A 16,373-nucleotide genomic window follows, 5' to 3' on the forward strand; every position below is an offset into this window, starting at 1 on the left:
GGCGCGTTTGCTTTTTCGCTTCAACACCAAATCCTCCGCCATCTCTCGGTCTGTCAACTCTCTCTCGTCACGTGTGTGAAATATGACACCTGCTACTCTGTGCTGAGACTCCGTATGGATGCATTCATGTTCAGTTTGTAGCGTCCGTCGTCTGACTATCTATTAATAGTCGTGGAAATGAACTAAATGGCTTTTATATTTGTAAAAAAAAAAGCAAAACAGCGGTGGGGGCGGGGGGTACGTAATGTTATCAGTGTGTGCCCGACCACTGTGTAACACCGGTAACAACGACCACCGCGACAAGCCTACATTACACTACCGTTTCTACGATCGAGTCTGATTCGAGGTTAGAGGTCACTCTCTTCCTCTGCTGCACCTGCTTCAGGTGAGCTTTGGTCCGCCGGTGAGCCTTCAGGAAGGTGAGCAGGCGGAACTGCTTGCCGCAGTCGAGGCAGCTGTGCGGCGTCTCTCCGGTGTGGATGCTGCGGTGCCTCATGTAGCTGGTGGCCAGGTTGAAGGTCTTTGAGCATAGGGAACACTTGTAAGGTTTCTCCCCGGTGTGGGTGTACCGGTGCTCTCTCAGCTGCTGCTTCAAACCGTAACTCTTCCCGCAGACTTCGCAGCGGTACGGCTTCTCCCCCGTGTGGCTCCTCTGGTGGATTTTAAACTGGGACGGGCTGGCGAACGTCCTGCCGCACACCTCGCAGGTGATGATGGCGTCTCCGGCGGACAGTTCGTCGGCGGGCAGCTCGTGCGGGTGTTTGCTGATGACGTGGTTCCTCAGGGAGCGGTAGCTCTTGCCGCAGATGGAGCAGAGCGGCTTCTCTCCGGTGTGGATCACCTCGTGGCTGCGCAGGTTGGCGGCCTGGTTGAAGCCCTTCCCACAGGTAGAGCACTGGTACGGCCGCACCTTAGGGGTTGAAGAAAATATCCAAATAATCAACTATCATGATATTATGGTTTGTGATACTGTATTGATTCTCAAAAACACTGTATGGATTATAAATTATTAGTTTACAGTTTAGTCAATACTTAGAGATGTGCCCTCTGTTCTGATTGTATTAAAAAAGTCAAATGTTTTACTCAGATTTTATGCATATGGCAGTGTGTTCTTTATAATATCAGTTTTCATAACATTTTATTTGAAAAAAATCCCAATATATCGCCTTGCTTACAGTATCGCAATAAATCGCAATTTATTACACGGCTTTGTTGAATACTCAATTCTGATTGGTTAGTCATGGCATTCTGCGGTCTGTTTTTTTCCTTATAGCAGACCGTTGCTATGTATAACACACCGTTGCTATGAATAACAGACAGTTGCTATGAATAACAGACCATTGCTATGTATAACAGACCGTTGCTATGGGCGCAATTCTGATGTCGGACTCTGGTGGTCCATTTTTGTGTCAAATTATTGATTTCTTAAGTAATTAGCCGTGTACTAAGTGGAATAATGTACAGCTAGCGGGTCATTGTTGTGAAGGAAACCCTGACAGGACGATGCTTGCTGTATATTATTCCTTACATATTGAATCGTAACCCCTGTATCGTGATACGTATCGTATCGCCAGATTCTTGCCAATACACGGCCATAACGCACCTCGCGGTGCACCAGTTTGTGGCGCTTCAGGTGACAGGCGTGGTAGAAGCTCTTCCCGCAGACGTCGCAGACAAACGTCTTCTCGAAGTGGGTCATCTTGTGCGTCTTCAGCAGGCTGACACAGGAGTAGCCCTTCCCGCAGATGTCGCAGTGGCACGTTTTCTCTCCAGTGTGCCGCGCCTTCACGTGCAGGTCGCGGTGAGCTTTGTGGTTGAACGTCTTGTGGCAGTAGTCGCAGTTGTACGGCAGCAGCCCGTGCTCTTTGATGGTGTGCTGGCGGAGTCTCAGGATGCCCCTGAACGTCGCCCCGCACACGGAGCATGTTGGGTGAGACTTCTGGTGGTCAGAGAGTCGCTCTGCGTTTGGAAACATCATCCCACACTGCGAGCACTGGCAGGGACTTCCTGTTGGTTCTTTCAGAGACCTGCTGGGGGCTTTTTTCGGCCGTCTGCTGCAGGGCCGTTTCTTTCTGCGTCCTGCAGAGACTCCGCCCTCCACTGATGAGGCGGTGCCGGGTGGCGGCCTAGCGTACTCGTGGTCGGGGAAATCAGCCTGCGGCGAAGGGGTGGAGGTGGAGCGCTTGTTGTGCAGAGTCGAGACAGGTTTATTCTCACCTGCAATACAAGAAACTTTGAGTTGGTACTTAACTCTAGAATCATCTTCCTGAAACGTACGACTGGTTATGAATGAATAAGGTCAGATAAACTCACCGTTAGCATTAGCATTAGCATGGTTCGGCAGTGGCACCAGCACAAACTTGGAGTCGGCAGCAGCGTTCTACAAAACAGGAAACAGTACTGTGTGTTGAGTGTGATCAGAGCTCAGATATCTTCTCTCTGTTAGTGTGGATTCACTCACTGACCCTGTAAAACATGAAGTAGGTCTGTCCTGAGGGGGGGCGCCCACCTCCACCTCCTCCACCTGAAACACACAGGAAACACTCAGCGGGGCGTTTTATATTCACACTGTGCACATTATTTATTATCCTCTTTGTTTTAAACACTTTAAACTGATCTATTTGACATATTTTCACTGTAAATGCACTGCGCAATTACATACAAAGTTGATGCAAAGAGGCAAATAGACGTGAATAGCTAACTAAGCTCACCTCTAGTCTTCATGCAGCTACCTGTGGTGGGTATTTATATATTGGGTATAGCACCAATATAATATTCAAAAGAAGTCTATATGAATAACCCACTCTTGTGTCATTCATAATTTAGCAAGTGGATTTTTTTCCAGAAGTAAAGAGCTCCTGAGTTGGGATGCTAATGCTGGAGTTAATAGAAATCAGCTTAAGTAGAAATTCAGCTCACCTTCTGTCGCCTTCACTAAACATTTGCTGCTCTCATCAGACTCAGGTGGACCCTTAAGGTCTCCTGCTGTACCCTTACGGTCTCCTGGTGGACCCTTACGGTCTCCTGGTGGACCCTTACAGTCTCCTGATGGACCCTTACGGTCTCTTGGTGGATTCTTACGGCCTCCTGGTGGATCCTTCAGGCCTCCTGGTGGATCTTTCAGGCCTCCTGGTGGATCCTTCAAGCCTCCTAGTGGATCCTTAAGGTTCAGGTCTCCTGATGGATCCTTCAGGCTTCCTGGGGGCTTGACCATCTTCAGGATTTTATCAACAGCTTGGACACACAGACTGTCCACCAGTTTTTTGAGTTTTTCCTGAAATAAAATGACATAAATCAGTGAAAGCTAACACATTATGAGCAGCTCTTGTTATTGTTTGTTAATAATAAACTCCAGTTACATATCTGTACATTTAATGCTGTTAAGCTACGAGCCAGTCTATTAAAAGGAAGACTTTATTCCTTGTATGAATCACGAGGAGTCACTGGTGAACCATTACACCCTTCATACTGGTCCTTGCACCATAAAATACAGAGTTTAAACAGCTGCGTCTCACTTGATTCAACTGAAACCAATTTAACCAGTAGACCATAAAAGTAAGTCAAGATTAATTCATAAAGCACTTCTCAGCACATAGATAACAAAATGCTGCTCAATAAAAGCAATGAAAGACAACATATAAAGGACAGGAAGAGGCACAAGAGCAACCACATAGAATTAAAACTATTGATATGACGCTGAGTGTAAAGTCAAGCTCTTGTTTGATATAAGGCTATAACGGTTAACTCCAAACTGAAAGTGCTTAAATTAGAAGATTTTTTTGAATGGAGTTTGGTGTAACTATATGAGGACTATGAATAAAGTCAAGCTCTTGTTTGATATAAGGCTATAACTGTTAACTCCAAACTGAAATTGCTTTAATTAATAGATTTTTGAATGGAGTTTGGTATAACTATATGAGGACTATGAATAAAGTCAAACTCATGTTTGATATTAGTCTATAACGGTTAACTCCAAACTGAAAGTGCTTAAATTAGAATATTTTTGGATGGAGTCTGGTGTAACTACATGAGGACCATGAATAAAGTTAAGCTCTTGTTTGATATAAGGCTATAACTGTTAACTCCAAACTGAAATTGCTTTAATTAATAGATTTTTGAATGGAGTTTGGTATAACTATATGAGGACTATGAATAAAGTCAAACTCATGTTTGATATTAGTCTATAACGGTTAACTCCAAACTGAAAGTGCTTAAATTAGAATATTTTTGGATGGAGTCTGGTGTAACTATATGAGGACTATGAATAAAGTCAAGCTCTTGTTTGATATTAGTCTATAACTGTTAACTCTTAAATTAGAGGGTTTTTGAATGGAGTTTGGTATAACTATATGAGGACTATGAATAAAGTCAAGCTCATGTTTGATATTAGTCTATAACAGTTAACTCTTAAATTAGAGGGTTTTTGAATGGAGCTTGGTGTAACTACATGAGGACCATGAATAAAGTTAAGCTCTTGTTTGATATTAGTCTATAACTGTTAACTCTTAAATTAGAGGGTTTTTGAATGGAGTTTGGTGTAACTACATGAGGACCATGAATAAAGTTAAGCTCTTGTTTGATATAAGGCTATAGCTGTTAACTCCAAACTGAAAGTGCTTAAATTAGAAGATTTTTTTGAATGGAGTTTGGTGTAACTACATGAGGACTATGAATAAAGCCAAGCTCTTGTTTGATATAAGGCTATAACTGTTAACTCCAAACTGAAATTGCTTTAATTAATAGATTTTTGAATGGAGTTTGGTATAACTATATGAGGACTATGAATAAAGTCAAGCTCTTGTTTGATATTAGTCTATAACGGTTAACTCCAAACTGAAAGTGCTTAAATTAGAAGATTTTTTTTAATGGAGTTTGGTGTAACTATATGAGGACTATGAATAAAGTCAAGCTCTTGTTTGATATAAGGCTATAACTGTTAACTCCAAACTGAAATTGCTTTAATTAATAGATTTTTGAATGGAGTTTGGTATAACGATATGAGGACTAGGAATAAAGTCAAGCTCTTGTTTGATATTAGTCTATAACGGTTAACTCCAAACTGAAAGTGCTTAAATTAGAATGTTTTTGAATGGAGTTTGGTGTAACTACATGAGGACTATGAATAAAGTCAAGCTCTTGTTTGATATTAGTCTATAACAGTTAACTCTTAAATTAGAGGGTTTTTGAATGGAGCTTGGTGTAACTACATGAGGACCATGAATAAAGTCAAGCTCTTGTTTGATATTAGTCTATAACAGTTAACTCCAAACTGAAATTGCTTTAATTAATAGATTTTTGAATGGAGTTTGGTGTAACTATATGAGGACCATGAATAAAGTTAAGCTCTTGTTTGATATAAGGCTATAACTGTTAACTCCAAACTGAAATTGCTTTAATTAATAGATTTTTGAATGGAGTTTGGTATAACTATATGAGGACCATGAATAAAGTTAAGCTCTTGTTTGATATAAGGCTATAACTGTTAACTCCAAACTGAAATTGCTTTAATTAATAGATTTTTGAATGGAGTTTGGTATAACTATATGAGGACTAGGAATAAAGTCAAGCTCTTGTTTGATATTAGTCTATAACGGTTAACTCCAAACTGAAAGTGCTTAAATTAGAATGTTTTTGAATGGAGTTTGGTGTAACTACATGAGGACTATGAATAAAGTCAAGCTCTTGTTTGATATTAGTCTATAACGGTTAACTCCAAACTGAAAGTGCTTAAATTAGAATGTTTTTGAATGGAGTTTGGTGTAACTACATGAGGACTATGAATAAAGTCAAGCTCTTGTTTGATATTAGTCTATAACAGTTAACTCTTAAATTAGAGGGTTTTTGAATGGAGCTTGGTGTAACTACATGAGGACCATGAATAAAGTCAAGCTCTTGTTTGATATTAGTCTATAACAGTTAACTCCAAACTGAAATTGCTTTAATTAATAGATTTTTGAATGGAGTTTGGTGTAACTATATGAGGACCATGAATAAAGTTAAGCTCTTGTTTGATATAAGGCTATAACTGTTAACTCCAAACTGAAATTGCTTTAATTAATAGATTTTTGAATGGAGTTTGGTATAACTATATGAGGACCATGAATAAAGTTAAGCTCTTGTTTGATATAAGGCTATAACTGTTAACTCCAAACTGAAATTGCTTTAATTAATAGATTTTTGAATGGAGTTTGGTATAACTATATGAGGACTAGGAATAAAGTCAAGCTCTTGTTTGATATTAGTCTATAACGGTTAACTCCAAACTGAAAGTGCTTAAATTAGAATGTTTTTGAATGGAGTTTGGTGTAACTACATGAGGACTATGAATAAAGTCAAGCTCTTGTTTGATATTAGTCTATAACGGTTAACTCCAAACTGAAAGTGCTTAAATTAGAATGTTTTTAAATGGAGTTTGGTGTAACTATATGAGGACTATGAATAAAGTCAAGCTCTTGTTTGATATAAGGCTATAACAGTTAACTCTTAAATTAGAGGGTTTTTGAATGGAGTTTGGTGTAACTATATGAGGACCATGAATAAAGTCAAGCTCTTGTTTGATATTAGTCTATAACAGTTAACTCCAAACTGAAATTGCTTTAATTAATAGATTTTTGAATGGAGTTTGGTGTAACTATATGAGGACCATGAATAAAGTTAAGCTCTTGTTTGATATAAGGCTATAACTGTTAACTCCAAACTGAAAGTGCTTAAATTAGAATATTTTTGGATGGAGTCTGGTGTAACTATATGAGGACTATGAATAAAGTCAAGCTCTTGTTTGATATAAGGCTATAACAGTTAACTCTTAAATTAGAGGGTTTTTGAATGGAGTTTGGTATAACTATATGAGGACTATGAATAAAGTCAAGCTCTTGTTTGATATTAGTCTATAACAGTTAACTCCAAACTGAAAGTGCTTAAATTAGAATGTTTTTGAATGGAGTCTGGTGTAACTGACTAACTGACGTTCTAACTGTCGTCAGACCGGAAGTGTGGTATCGTAAAGTTAGCTCTTAGCTACAGTTAGCTTCAGGTAGCTTACCTCGGTTTTGGGATTTTGTTTCCTCAAAGAGACTTTCTCCTTCGCGGTAAACATCTCCGTCATCACCGCCTCGGCCAGGTTGCTCACTATGAGCGTCAGGTCATTTTTTAAAGTGGTTAAATCGGCCATGTTTAAGTATTCCTGCACTTAGCAGCCGGTTAGCTTTAGCTTTAGCACAGTAACGGCTCGAGACAACAACGCGGATAAAGGAAGTGACGTAGTTGTCTCGTCCAACGGCTAATGGCCTCCAAAGTAAAAGCACCTGCTAGAACCTACAAAATAAAACGCAGTATTTGGGTTTTATAACAGTATTTCTTTTTTTTTACAAAATTATTTTATTTTTTTTGATTATTTTTTTGATCATACAGTCCCGGTGCTGTTGTATGGAGAACTAAATGCCATTATATTAAATAAATGACTAAATTAAATAATTAAGAAAGAAATGCAGAAAAGCCTCAATTATCAACGATGGTGATTCAAATTTAATTAAAACATTTTGACAATTGTCAAATGATAAGTCCATTTCACTTCTTTTTTTTACATTATGGCAGCTTTATTCCTACAGGAAAAATTAGTTGCTTTGCATTTTCATTCATTCTGATCATATGTTAATTAAACGTAAATTAAAATATTCTGCAGTGTTTGTGTTGTGGTGAATGAGCAAAATAAAAAAAGACGTAGTTGTCTCGTCCAACGGCTAATGCCCTCCAAAGTAAAATCACCTGCTATAACCTACAAAGTAAAACGCAGTATTTGGGTTTTATAACAGTATTTTTTTTTTTTTTACAAAATTCTTTTATTTTTTTGATTATTTTACTTTATTTGGTACAGTTCCGGTGCTGTGGTATGGAGGACTAAAGCTGCCATTATGTTAAATAAATGAATAAATGAAATGAGAAAGAAAGAAAGAAAGAAAAGCCTCAATTATCAACGATGATGATTCAAATTTAAAAGTCCAGTTTGCAAAATTAATTCAATTTTAAGTTTCACATTTTTTGACAATCGTCAAATGATAAGTCCATTTCAATTTTTTTAAACATTATGGCAGCTTTATTCCTACATGAAAAATTAGTTGCTTTGCATTTTCAAACCTGAAAATATAAATGAAAATTAGATTTCTGTATGCTGAGCTGAGACATGTATAATAATCAGTCTGTTTAGTGCTCATTCATTCTGATCAATCATATGTTAATTAAAGGTAAATTAAAATATTCTGCAGTGTTTGTGTTGTGTTGAATGATCAAAATAAAATCCCAGTGATTCAAAAAATACTTTGTTTTTTATTCACCAATCTGCTGCTGTACATACATGATATTAATAACAATAATAATAATAATAATAATAATAGTAATAATAACCTTTTTAAATATTACATTTAAATTACATTCATTCACAGAGCTTCAGTGCTTGACAGACAGTCAAACTATAAAACACAACAGGAATAAAACATTAAATAGCCTCTTATTTCCCAAAATATCACGGATATAAAACATACTCTCAGTACAATACGATGATGACAAACACATAGACAGAGACATTTACATCCTCCTCCAACAGTTCATAGGTCTTTTAGAAAAGACTCAACTCTCCGTCTGATTCCTCAAAGTCCGTCTGACTATGGCGGCGCTAGCGGCGCTAGCGGAGGTAGCGGCGCTAGCGGTGGTAGCTGCGACTTTACGTTTGCATGTTTTCATCCAGGGAGCACAGAGAGGTCGCTGTCTTTTAGCACACTGATGTTTGCTTCATTGTTGGGATGCTAAAATTACAGCTCTCTAATATTACATTTTAAATAAGCAGTAAATGTTTGTTAGTATAATATAATATTACCTAAAAGCTCATTTTTTAGCGTGCTAACCCAGAGTAGCATTTAATTTATATAAAATATATTTTTATTTCTCCTTTTTGTGAAAACATAAACAACAGAATGGTTGTTCTCTGATTGTCTGTTCCCTGAAAGAAGACCCAATCAGATCTCTGTGCTCCTGCTGCTATCGTCAGACAGTCACCGCGTTTCACTCATCCGACCTTCAGCTGCGTTCGTCCGATTCGCCGACGCTCTGCCGCCTCGGCGAGGAGGCGGACTTTACCCCGGCCTCCTCCTGCTGCTGCTGTTTGGATGAGCTGGACAGGTCGATGGCCACCTCCTCCTCCATATCCTCCATCTCCAGCAGCTCTTCCTCCTCCTCCTCCCGAGCCTCGTGCTGCACCTCCCGAGCCTCGCCGCTGCCGCCGCCTCCAATCCGTCGTTCCGAGGCGTCGCAGAACGAGTCGGATCGGGTCGAGTCCGACTCCCGAGGGCTGGAACACTTTTTGGATATTTCTAGAGACTTCTTGTGCATTCCTGTGAAGACAGAGACATTCACATACATTATTACGTATTATTACACCGATTATAACATTATATAATTATATGAATGCTGTGGTGTCAGTTATTGTTATTTATTACACGGCGCTGTTGAATACTCAATTCTGATTGGTCAATCACAGCGTTCTACGGTCTGTTATTTCTTTATGACAGACCGTTGCTACGTATAACAGACCGTTGCTACGTATAACAGACCGTTGCTACGTGTAACAGACCATTGCTATGTATAACAGACCGTTGCTATGTATAACAGACCGTTGCTACGTATAACAGACCGCTGCTATGTATAACAGACAGGTGCTACGTATAGCAGACCGTTGCTACGTGTAACAGACCGTTGCTACGTATAACAGACCGTTGCTATGTATAACAGACCATTGCTACGTATAACAGACCGTTGCTATGTATAACAGACTTCGCTGCTCTAAAACAGTAGTAGCACAGTGAAGGTTACTGTTTTGGAGCGGAGAAGAAGAATAGATTTCCGGTTATGGATGGTATCGGATCCGTGCATAGACTGGCGCTCTCGCCGATACCCGGTGTCGAATTTTGGGCAGTATGGGACGCATTTCTGATACTGTATCGGTATCGGAACAACTCAAGGAGTATTGTCTTTTCCAGAACAAGGGAAAAACTGGATATTTGTGCATGTAAACGTAGTCACGGACAGGAAACTGACAGCTCAGATTTAAATGAAGTAAATGTTGATGGTGAGGCTATCCGGACCTTCTTGGTCACATGATGAATATACATGGAGTCTGTGACGTTGACCCGGTTTTAGTGTTGACGTGTGATGAAAACATTGAACTAATTTTTATTTAAACAGTGTGTATTGATGCATGGTGTGGTGCATGTGCGTGGCACTGACGTGTATGCGGCTCACCGAGCAGCCAGGGGGCGCAGGATCCCATCATGCCGTTCTTGGCGGAGTTGAGGATGGACTCTGGCAGCGGGATGGAGTGTCGCACCATCGCGCCGTACAGGCCGTACTCCGCCATGACGCTGCTGCGACCCCAACACTTCTCACGCTTTCGCCACTTGGCACGCCGGTTCTGGAACCACACCTGGAAAACAATACGACAAAAATACACAAAAGTTCAAAACCAGTGCTTTAAAACTGTTTAAAAATATACATTAAATGTGCAGAATAGACGTGAAAATGTCAAAATTAAATTTGTGCACAAATTATATTAATATTGGAGTTATAAAGTAAACTTTAAGTTACTTTAAATGTACTTTTAATATTTATTTTCTCTGTATTTTATTTAGACATTATCAAATGTTTTCTATGTATTCCCAAACTTTTTTTCACAGGTTTTCTTTGCTGTGAGCAGTTTTAACAATACAATTCTGGTTTTACCTGAAACTTCTCACATTGTTTCATTTGAAATATTTTTTAATTAGAAATAAAACAAGTCAAATGATCAAGACCTTAATTTAGGATGTAGTTGTATTTGGTCAACCAATAATCATCTTACGACCTCTCTTTGTATCTTGTGACCTTCTGGCGGGGTCCTGAGCCACATGTTGGGAACCACCATTTATAAATACTGTGTGTGATACTTTTGAGACACTTTTCATATATTTTTCACGTATTTTATAATGTTTTGGGTTATTTTTCAGACATTTTTCATATATTTTACTATTTTTTGGGGATAATTTTACAGACATGTTTAATATATTTTTCATGCATATATACACAATTTTTTTTTTTTAAATGTCTGACAAATTTATGAAAACATCCCCAAAATATTAGTAAAATATGTGAAAAATTTTAGTGAAAAATGTCTGAAAAATATCCCCAAAAATATTTTTAATTATGTGAAAAATATATGAAAAATGTACAGAAAGTATCACACACGTGGTTCCCAACATGGGGCTCAGGACCCCTCCAGAGGGTCACAAGATACAAAGAGAGGTGATAAGATGATTATTGGTTGACCAAATACAACTACATCCTAACTCAAGGTCCACTCACTTGCTTTTTCTGTAGCTTTCAACCACAACTCATGGTCTTCTTCAGCGGATGAAGATTTACTATTCCCAAAGTCAAGGATGAACATTTATACTCAAGATTATATTTATATTATATATTAATTAATTTTTTTATCATTAAAAATATGAATATATGTTTAAGTTTATTATTAAGAGTCTAAATTTCTGTCAAATAATGAATGCAGTTTCTGTCCAGCTGCAGACAGATGTGTCTGTGGTCAGTGATGATCAGCTGTGTGTATATATATATATATATATATATATATATATATTTATGTGTGTGGTCTCACCTGTATTCTGTCCTCAGGCAGCTCCGTCTTCATGGCGAGCATCTCTCGGGCGTAGACGTCTGGGTAGTGAGCCTCATGGAAAGCTTTCTCCAGCTCCTCCAGCTGGTGGGACGTGAACACCGTCCTGAAGACACAACACAACAACATCAGCTGCTGACAGACGGACGGATGGATGGTTAATCTGAAACTAACAGGAAGCTCAGCCTCTGTTATACAGAGGACATTTATTCTGTGTTTCTTTCCTCAAACATCAAAACACATTTACATTTCTTCATCTGCTTTTATTTACAACCAAAGTTTAAAGAAAACACATTTTATTATATATTTTTATCTTTATTATTTATTTTGTCCTTCTTTATCTGATACGTTGTCTCTAATGCTCTGGTATAGTTTCTATTTCTACTTATATTCTTATTTTAGTTGTTTACACTTCTAAATATCTATTTATTTTAATTTCTCTATCTGAACTCATTTCTGTCCTGAACTCCCCTCTGGACATAAATAAGGATTTATCTTATTTTATCTTTTATATATATGTTTATGTTGTGTTTATTTTTCCTGTATGAGGATGAGTCATCTTGTATGTATTTTATATTTGCTCATTAAATCATAATAGTGTAGTCTGATAAGAGAGAAAAGCAAATGCTTATAAATTCAGTGAATATATATAAATTAATGTTTAACCATGAAATAAATACGGAAAATACAAAATATATGATTGTTTTGATTTTTTGCTGTTATTTTTCAAAGAACAAATAATGAATAATCAATAATAATGTAATAATCACCTGTGTCTCCTCTTCTTCCTCTTCTGAGAGTTGTTGGAGTTTTTGGAGTCGTTGCGGTCAGAGAGACACTCTTCATCTGAAACAAAAAAAAAACTCCTCATTAACTCTCATCTAGTCATATTTACTAAAACTCATCTACTGATTTAAATAAAACATGTTTCGATTTAATCGAAATGAAGCAAAAAAAAACACCAATAGAACCCTCTGATCATTCAATTATTTAATCAAACATTATAACATTAGTTAGTGAGGCTTTTTAAATTGTTTTTATTTCAAGAGCTTTTTAAGAGATAAAAAGCGAAACGAAACTGACAGTGAAACCCGAACCGAGCCGAGCCGAACCGAACTGAACCGATCTGAGAAAATGTAGCTACAGCACCACAGCCAGCAGTCCGTCCAGACAAATACTCAGTTAAAAGATAAAAATAAGAAAAAAAGATAAATAGATCCAACTGTTAGAAAAACAAGGAAAAGGTTTCAAAACCCGAACTGAACTGAGCCGAACAGAACCGAACCGAGCCGAGCCGAACCGAACTGAACCGATCTGAGAAAATGTAGTTACAGAACCACAGCCAGCAGTCCATCAGGACAAATACTCAGTTAAAAGATAAAAATGAGAAAAAAAGATAAATAGATCCAGCTGTTAGAAAAACAAGGAAAAGGTTTCAAAACCTGAACTGAACTGAGCCGAACAGAAAGATAAAATCAAAAACAGTTTAGAGAAAAAGAAAAAACGAATCAAACAAATAATTTAAGTTTAATAAAGAATAAAATGTTTAGTTTACTTTAGAAAAGAAGAGAAAAATTTGAGGAAACAGGAAAAATGTTTCAAACCCCGAACCGAACCGAACTGAACCGAACCGAACCGAGGTCCCGTTTCAGCAGGTATACCACTTTGTTTTTGTTGCTGCATGTGTTTACAGTTTCAGAGCCATTGGGCCTCATTCATGTTTGTGCACACAGATTTGATTTTAACTTTTGCATTTGCACCGTGATATTTTAAAAACGAAATATTGATATCATGTTAATAATACACAAATGATAATATTGTGTAAATAATCTAACGCCTCTTAAATTCATTTTTATATATCCTATACAGTATAATGGTTAGAGACTCTCTTTCTCCACCTCCCTACACATTTGCAAAAAAAACAACGACAAAATGCACAATAAATAAAGTTAAAGATGAATTTGACTGACAGTATTATTATTCTTTTTTATTATCACAATAATATTGTTATCCGAGCCAAACTGAGCCGAACTGAGAACATTTAGTTACAGAACCACAGCCAGCAGTCCGTCCAGATAAATACTCAGTTTAAAGAAAAAAATAAGGAAAAAGATAAATCAATTTAAAAAAACAAAAGCTCAGTTTGAAAAAGAGGGAATAACCCGAACCGAACCGAAAGATAAAATCAAAATCAAAGTTTAAAAGAAAAAACGAACAAAATGTTTAAAAACTTTTTTAGAATAAAAATTAGAGAAAAATATCATATTATAAAAAGGTTAAAAAGGAGTCCTGATTCAGCTCCACTTTAACTCCTATATTGAATATCCTTTTTCTGCCTTTTAGTAAGAGATGTTGTGAATGAGGAAATAGAGTGATTTGTACATTATGGTGGTCTAAGACCTGCTCTATATAAAACGCGTCTTGAGATAACTTCTGTTGTGATTTGATGCTTTATAAAAATAAATTGAATTGATTTGAATTAAACACTTTGGAAGAATAAAACGGTTCGAACCGAACTGAGAACATTTAGTTACAGAACCAGCCAGCAGTCCGTCCAGATAAATACTCAGTTTAAAGATAAAAATAAGGAAAAAGATAAATAGATTTAAAAAAAGAGATTAAAGAAAACGGAAAGATAAAATCAAAAACAAAGTTTAAAAGAAAAAACGAACAAAATGTTTAAAAACTTTTTTTAAATAAAAATGAGAGAAAAATATCATATTATAAAAAGCTTGAATAGAGGTCCTGATTCAGCTCCACTTTAAACACAGAGTAGAAGAATAAAACGGCTCCGAACCGGACCGGGTCGTACCGGAGTAGTTGTCCCTCTGGGCCTCCAGGTTCTGCAGGTTCTGCAGGTAGTGGCTCTCGGTCCGGGTCTGCAGTAGAGGCAGGTGACCCGGCAGGAAGCAGGGACCCCCTCCGGGCTGCTGGGCCGCCAGGCTGCACAAGAACCCGAGACCCAGCGGCAGAGACCCGCCCGGGAACGAGAACCCGCCCAGACCGGAACCGGGAGGTCCGGGAGGCTCCATCCCGGGTACGGAGGAGGACAGACCCGAACCCGGACCCGAACCCGGGGCCAGGCCGGGCGGCTGCCGGGCCTGCAGGTCTGACTCCAGACCCAGCAGGTCGGTGATGGCAAAGCCTTTGGACCGGAACCCGGAGCCATGCAGCCGGGATTTATCAATCCCGAACCCCGGAGACAACATCCGGACTTTGGGTTTCTCTTCACTCAGCTGGTCCCGACCGGTCATCATCAGGAGACTGGATCGGGTCCTTCTGTAGACAGGAGACTGGACCGGGTCCTTCTGGAGACAGGAGACTGGACCGGGTCCTTCTGGAGACAGGAGGATGAGACTGAACCAGGTCCTTCTAGACTGGAGGATGGAGGAGACTGGACCAAGTCCTTTTGGAGGATGATGGACACACCGGGACGCCCCGGGTGGCGGGCTCTCTTTATGTGGCCTCAGTCTCCGGAGACCAGATCAGCATCCAATCAGAAGAGAGAGATGCTGCTGGGGGGTTTAGAGGATTAATTGCCTCCAATTTCCCGCCAATCCGATCCGGATTTCCTCTCCGGACACAAGAGGAGAAGTTTTCATTTAGTTATCTTTGATCACACAAAGTAATCAGTTACATTATACACAGTAATCAGTTACATTATACTGTAATCAGTTACATTATACACAGTAATCAGTTACATTATAGACTGTAATCAGTTACATTATACTGTAATCAGTTACATTATAGACTGTAATCAGTTACATTATACTGTAATCAGTTACATTATACACAGTAATCAGTTACATTATACTGTAATCAGTTACATTATAGACTGTAATCAGTTACATTATACACAGTAATCAGTTACATTATAGACTGTAATCAGTTACATTATACTGTAATCAGTTACATTATACACAGTAATCAGTTACATTATACTGTAATCAGTTACATTATAGACTGTAATCAGTTACATTATAGACTGTAATCAGTTACATTATACACAGTAATCAGTTACATTTTAATGTAATCAGTTACATTATACACAGTAATCAGTTACATTATATACACTGTAATCAGTTACATTATACTGTAATCAGTTACATAATATTGATGTTGACATAACTTCATTATTATTATTGTTTTCATCAAATAGGAATATACTATAATAATAATAATAATAATGATAATGATAATGATAATAATAATAACAATAATAATAATAATAATAATAATAATAATAATAATAATAATAATAATAATAATAATAAGGACCATATAGCAGATTTTATTTTTCTGACCTGACATCCTCTGAACTACCTGAAAAAACATCCAACATTTGTTTGTCTGCTACAAGTTAATTATTATTACTATTATTATTGTTATTATTATTATTATCATTATTATTATTATTATTATTATTATTATTATTATTATTATTATTATTATTATTATTATTATTATTATTATTATTATTATCATCATCATCATTATTATTATTATTATTATTATTATTATTATTATTATTATTATTATACATCTTCCAGATTTTTCTGAACACTTGTTCTATCAGCAGTTCTACAAACTGGTTTCTAATAATAAAACGACTCTTATTTAATTTCTCAAATATGAAACAAAAACAGGTGAATAATGTTTCAAT

General features: G+C 37.4%; 2 protein-coding genes across 3 annotated transcripts; both read right to left on the minus strand.

The window, feature by feature from the left end:
- Window positions 1–123: 123 nt before the first annotated feature.
- LOC141774507 (uncharacterized) lies at window positions 124–7,263 on the minus strand. Its single transcript, XM_074647223.1, has 6 exons — window positions 7,043–7,263; window positions 2,920–3,274; window positions 2,466–2,524; window positions 2,314–2,380; window positions 1,604–2,217; window positions 124–910 (listed from the first exon to the last, which is right to left on the minus strand). Exons 1-6 carry the CDS (start codon window positions 7,169–7,171, stop codon window positions 311–313), a joined length of 1,824 nt encoding a protein of 607 aa, XP_074503324.1. The 5' UTR covers window positions 7,172–7,263; the 3' UTR covers window positions 124–310.
- Window positions 7,264–9,049: 1,786 nt separating this feature from the next.
- vsx1 (visual system homeobox 1 homolog, chx10-like) lies at window positions 9,050–15,114 on the minus strand. Of its 2 annotated transcripts, none has more exons than XM_074645379.1 (5): window positions 14,523–15,114; window positions 12,481–12,556; window positions 11,693–11,816; window positions 10,291–10,471; window positions 9,050–9,383 (listed from the first exon to the last, which is right to left on the minus strand). In XM_074645379.1, exons 1-5 carry the CDS (start codon window positions 14,965–14,967, stop codon window positions 9,070–9,072), a joined length of 1,140 nt encoding a protein of 379 aa, XP_074501480.1. In that variant the 5' UTR covers window positions 14,968–15,114; the 3' UTR covers window positions 9,050–9,069. The 2 variants fall into 2 exon arrangements, with proteins under 2 accessions (XP_074501480.1, XP_074501478.1); XM_074645377.1 differs by having other exon boundaries at window positions 10,276–10,471.
- Window positions 15,115–16,373: the final 1,259 nt, after the last annotated feature.

This window comes from Sebastes fasciatus, chromosome 9 (assembly GCF_043250625.1).
Source record: "Sebastes fasciatus isolate fSebFas1 chromosome 9, fSebFas1.pri, whole genome shotgun sequence".
Classification (NCBI taxonomy): Eukaryota; Metazoa; Chordata; class Actinopteri; order Perciformes; family Sebastidae; genus Sebastes; species Sebastes fasciatus.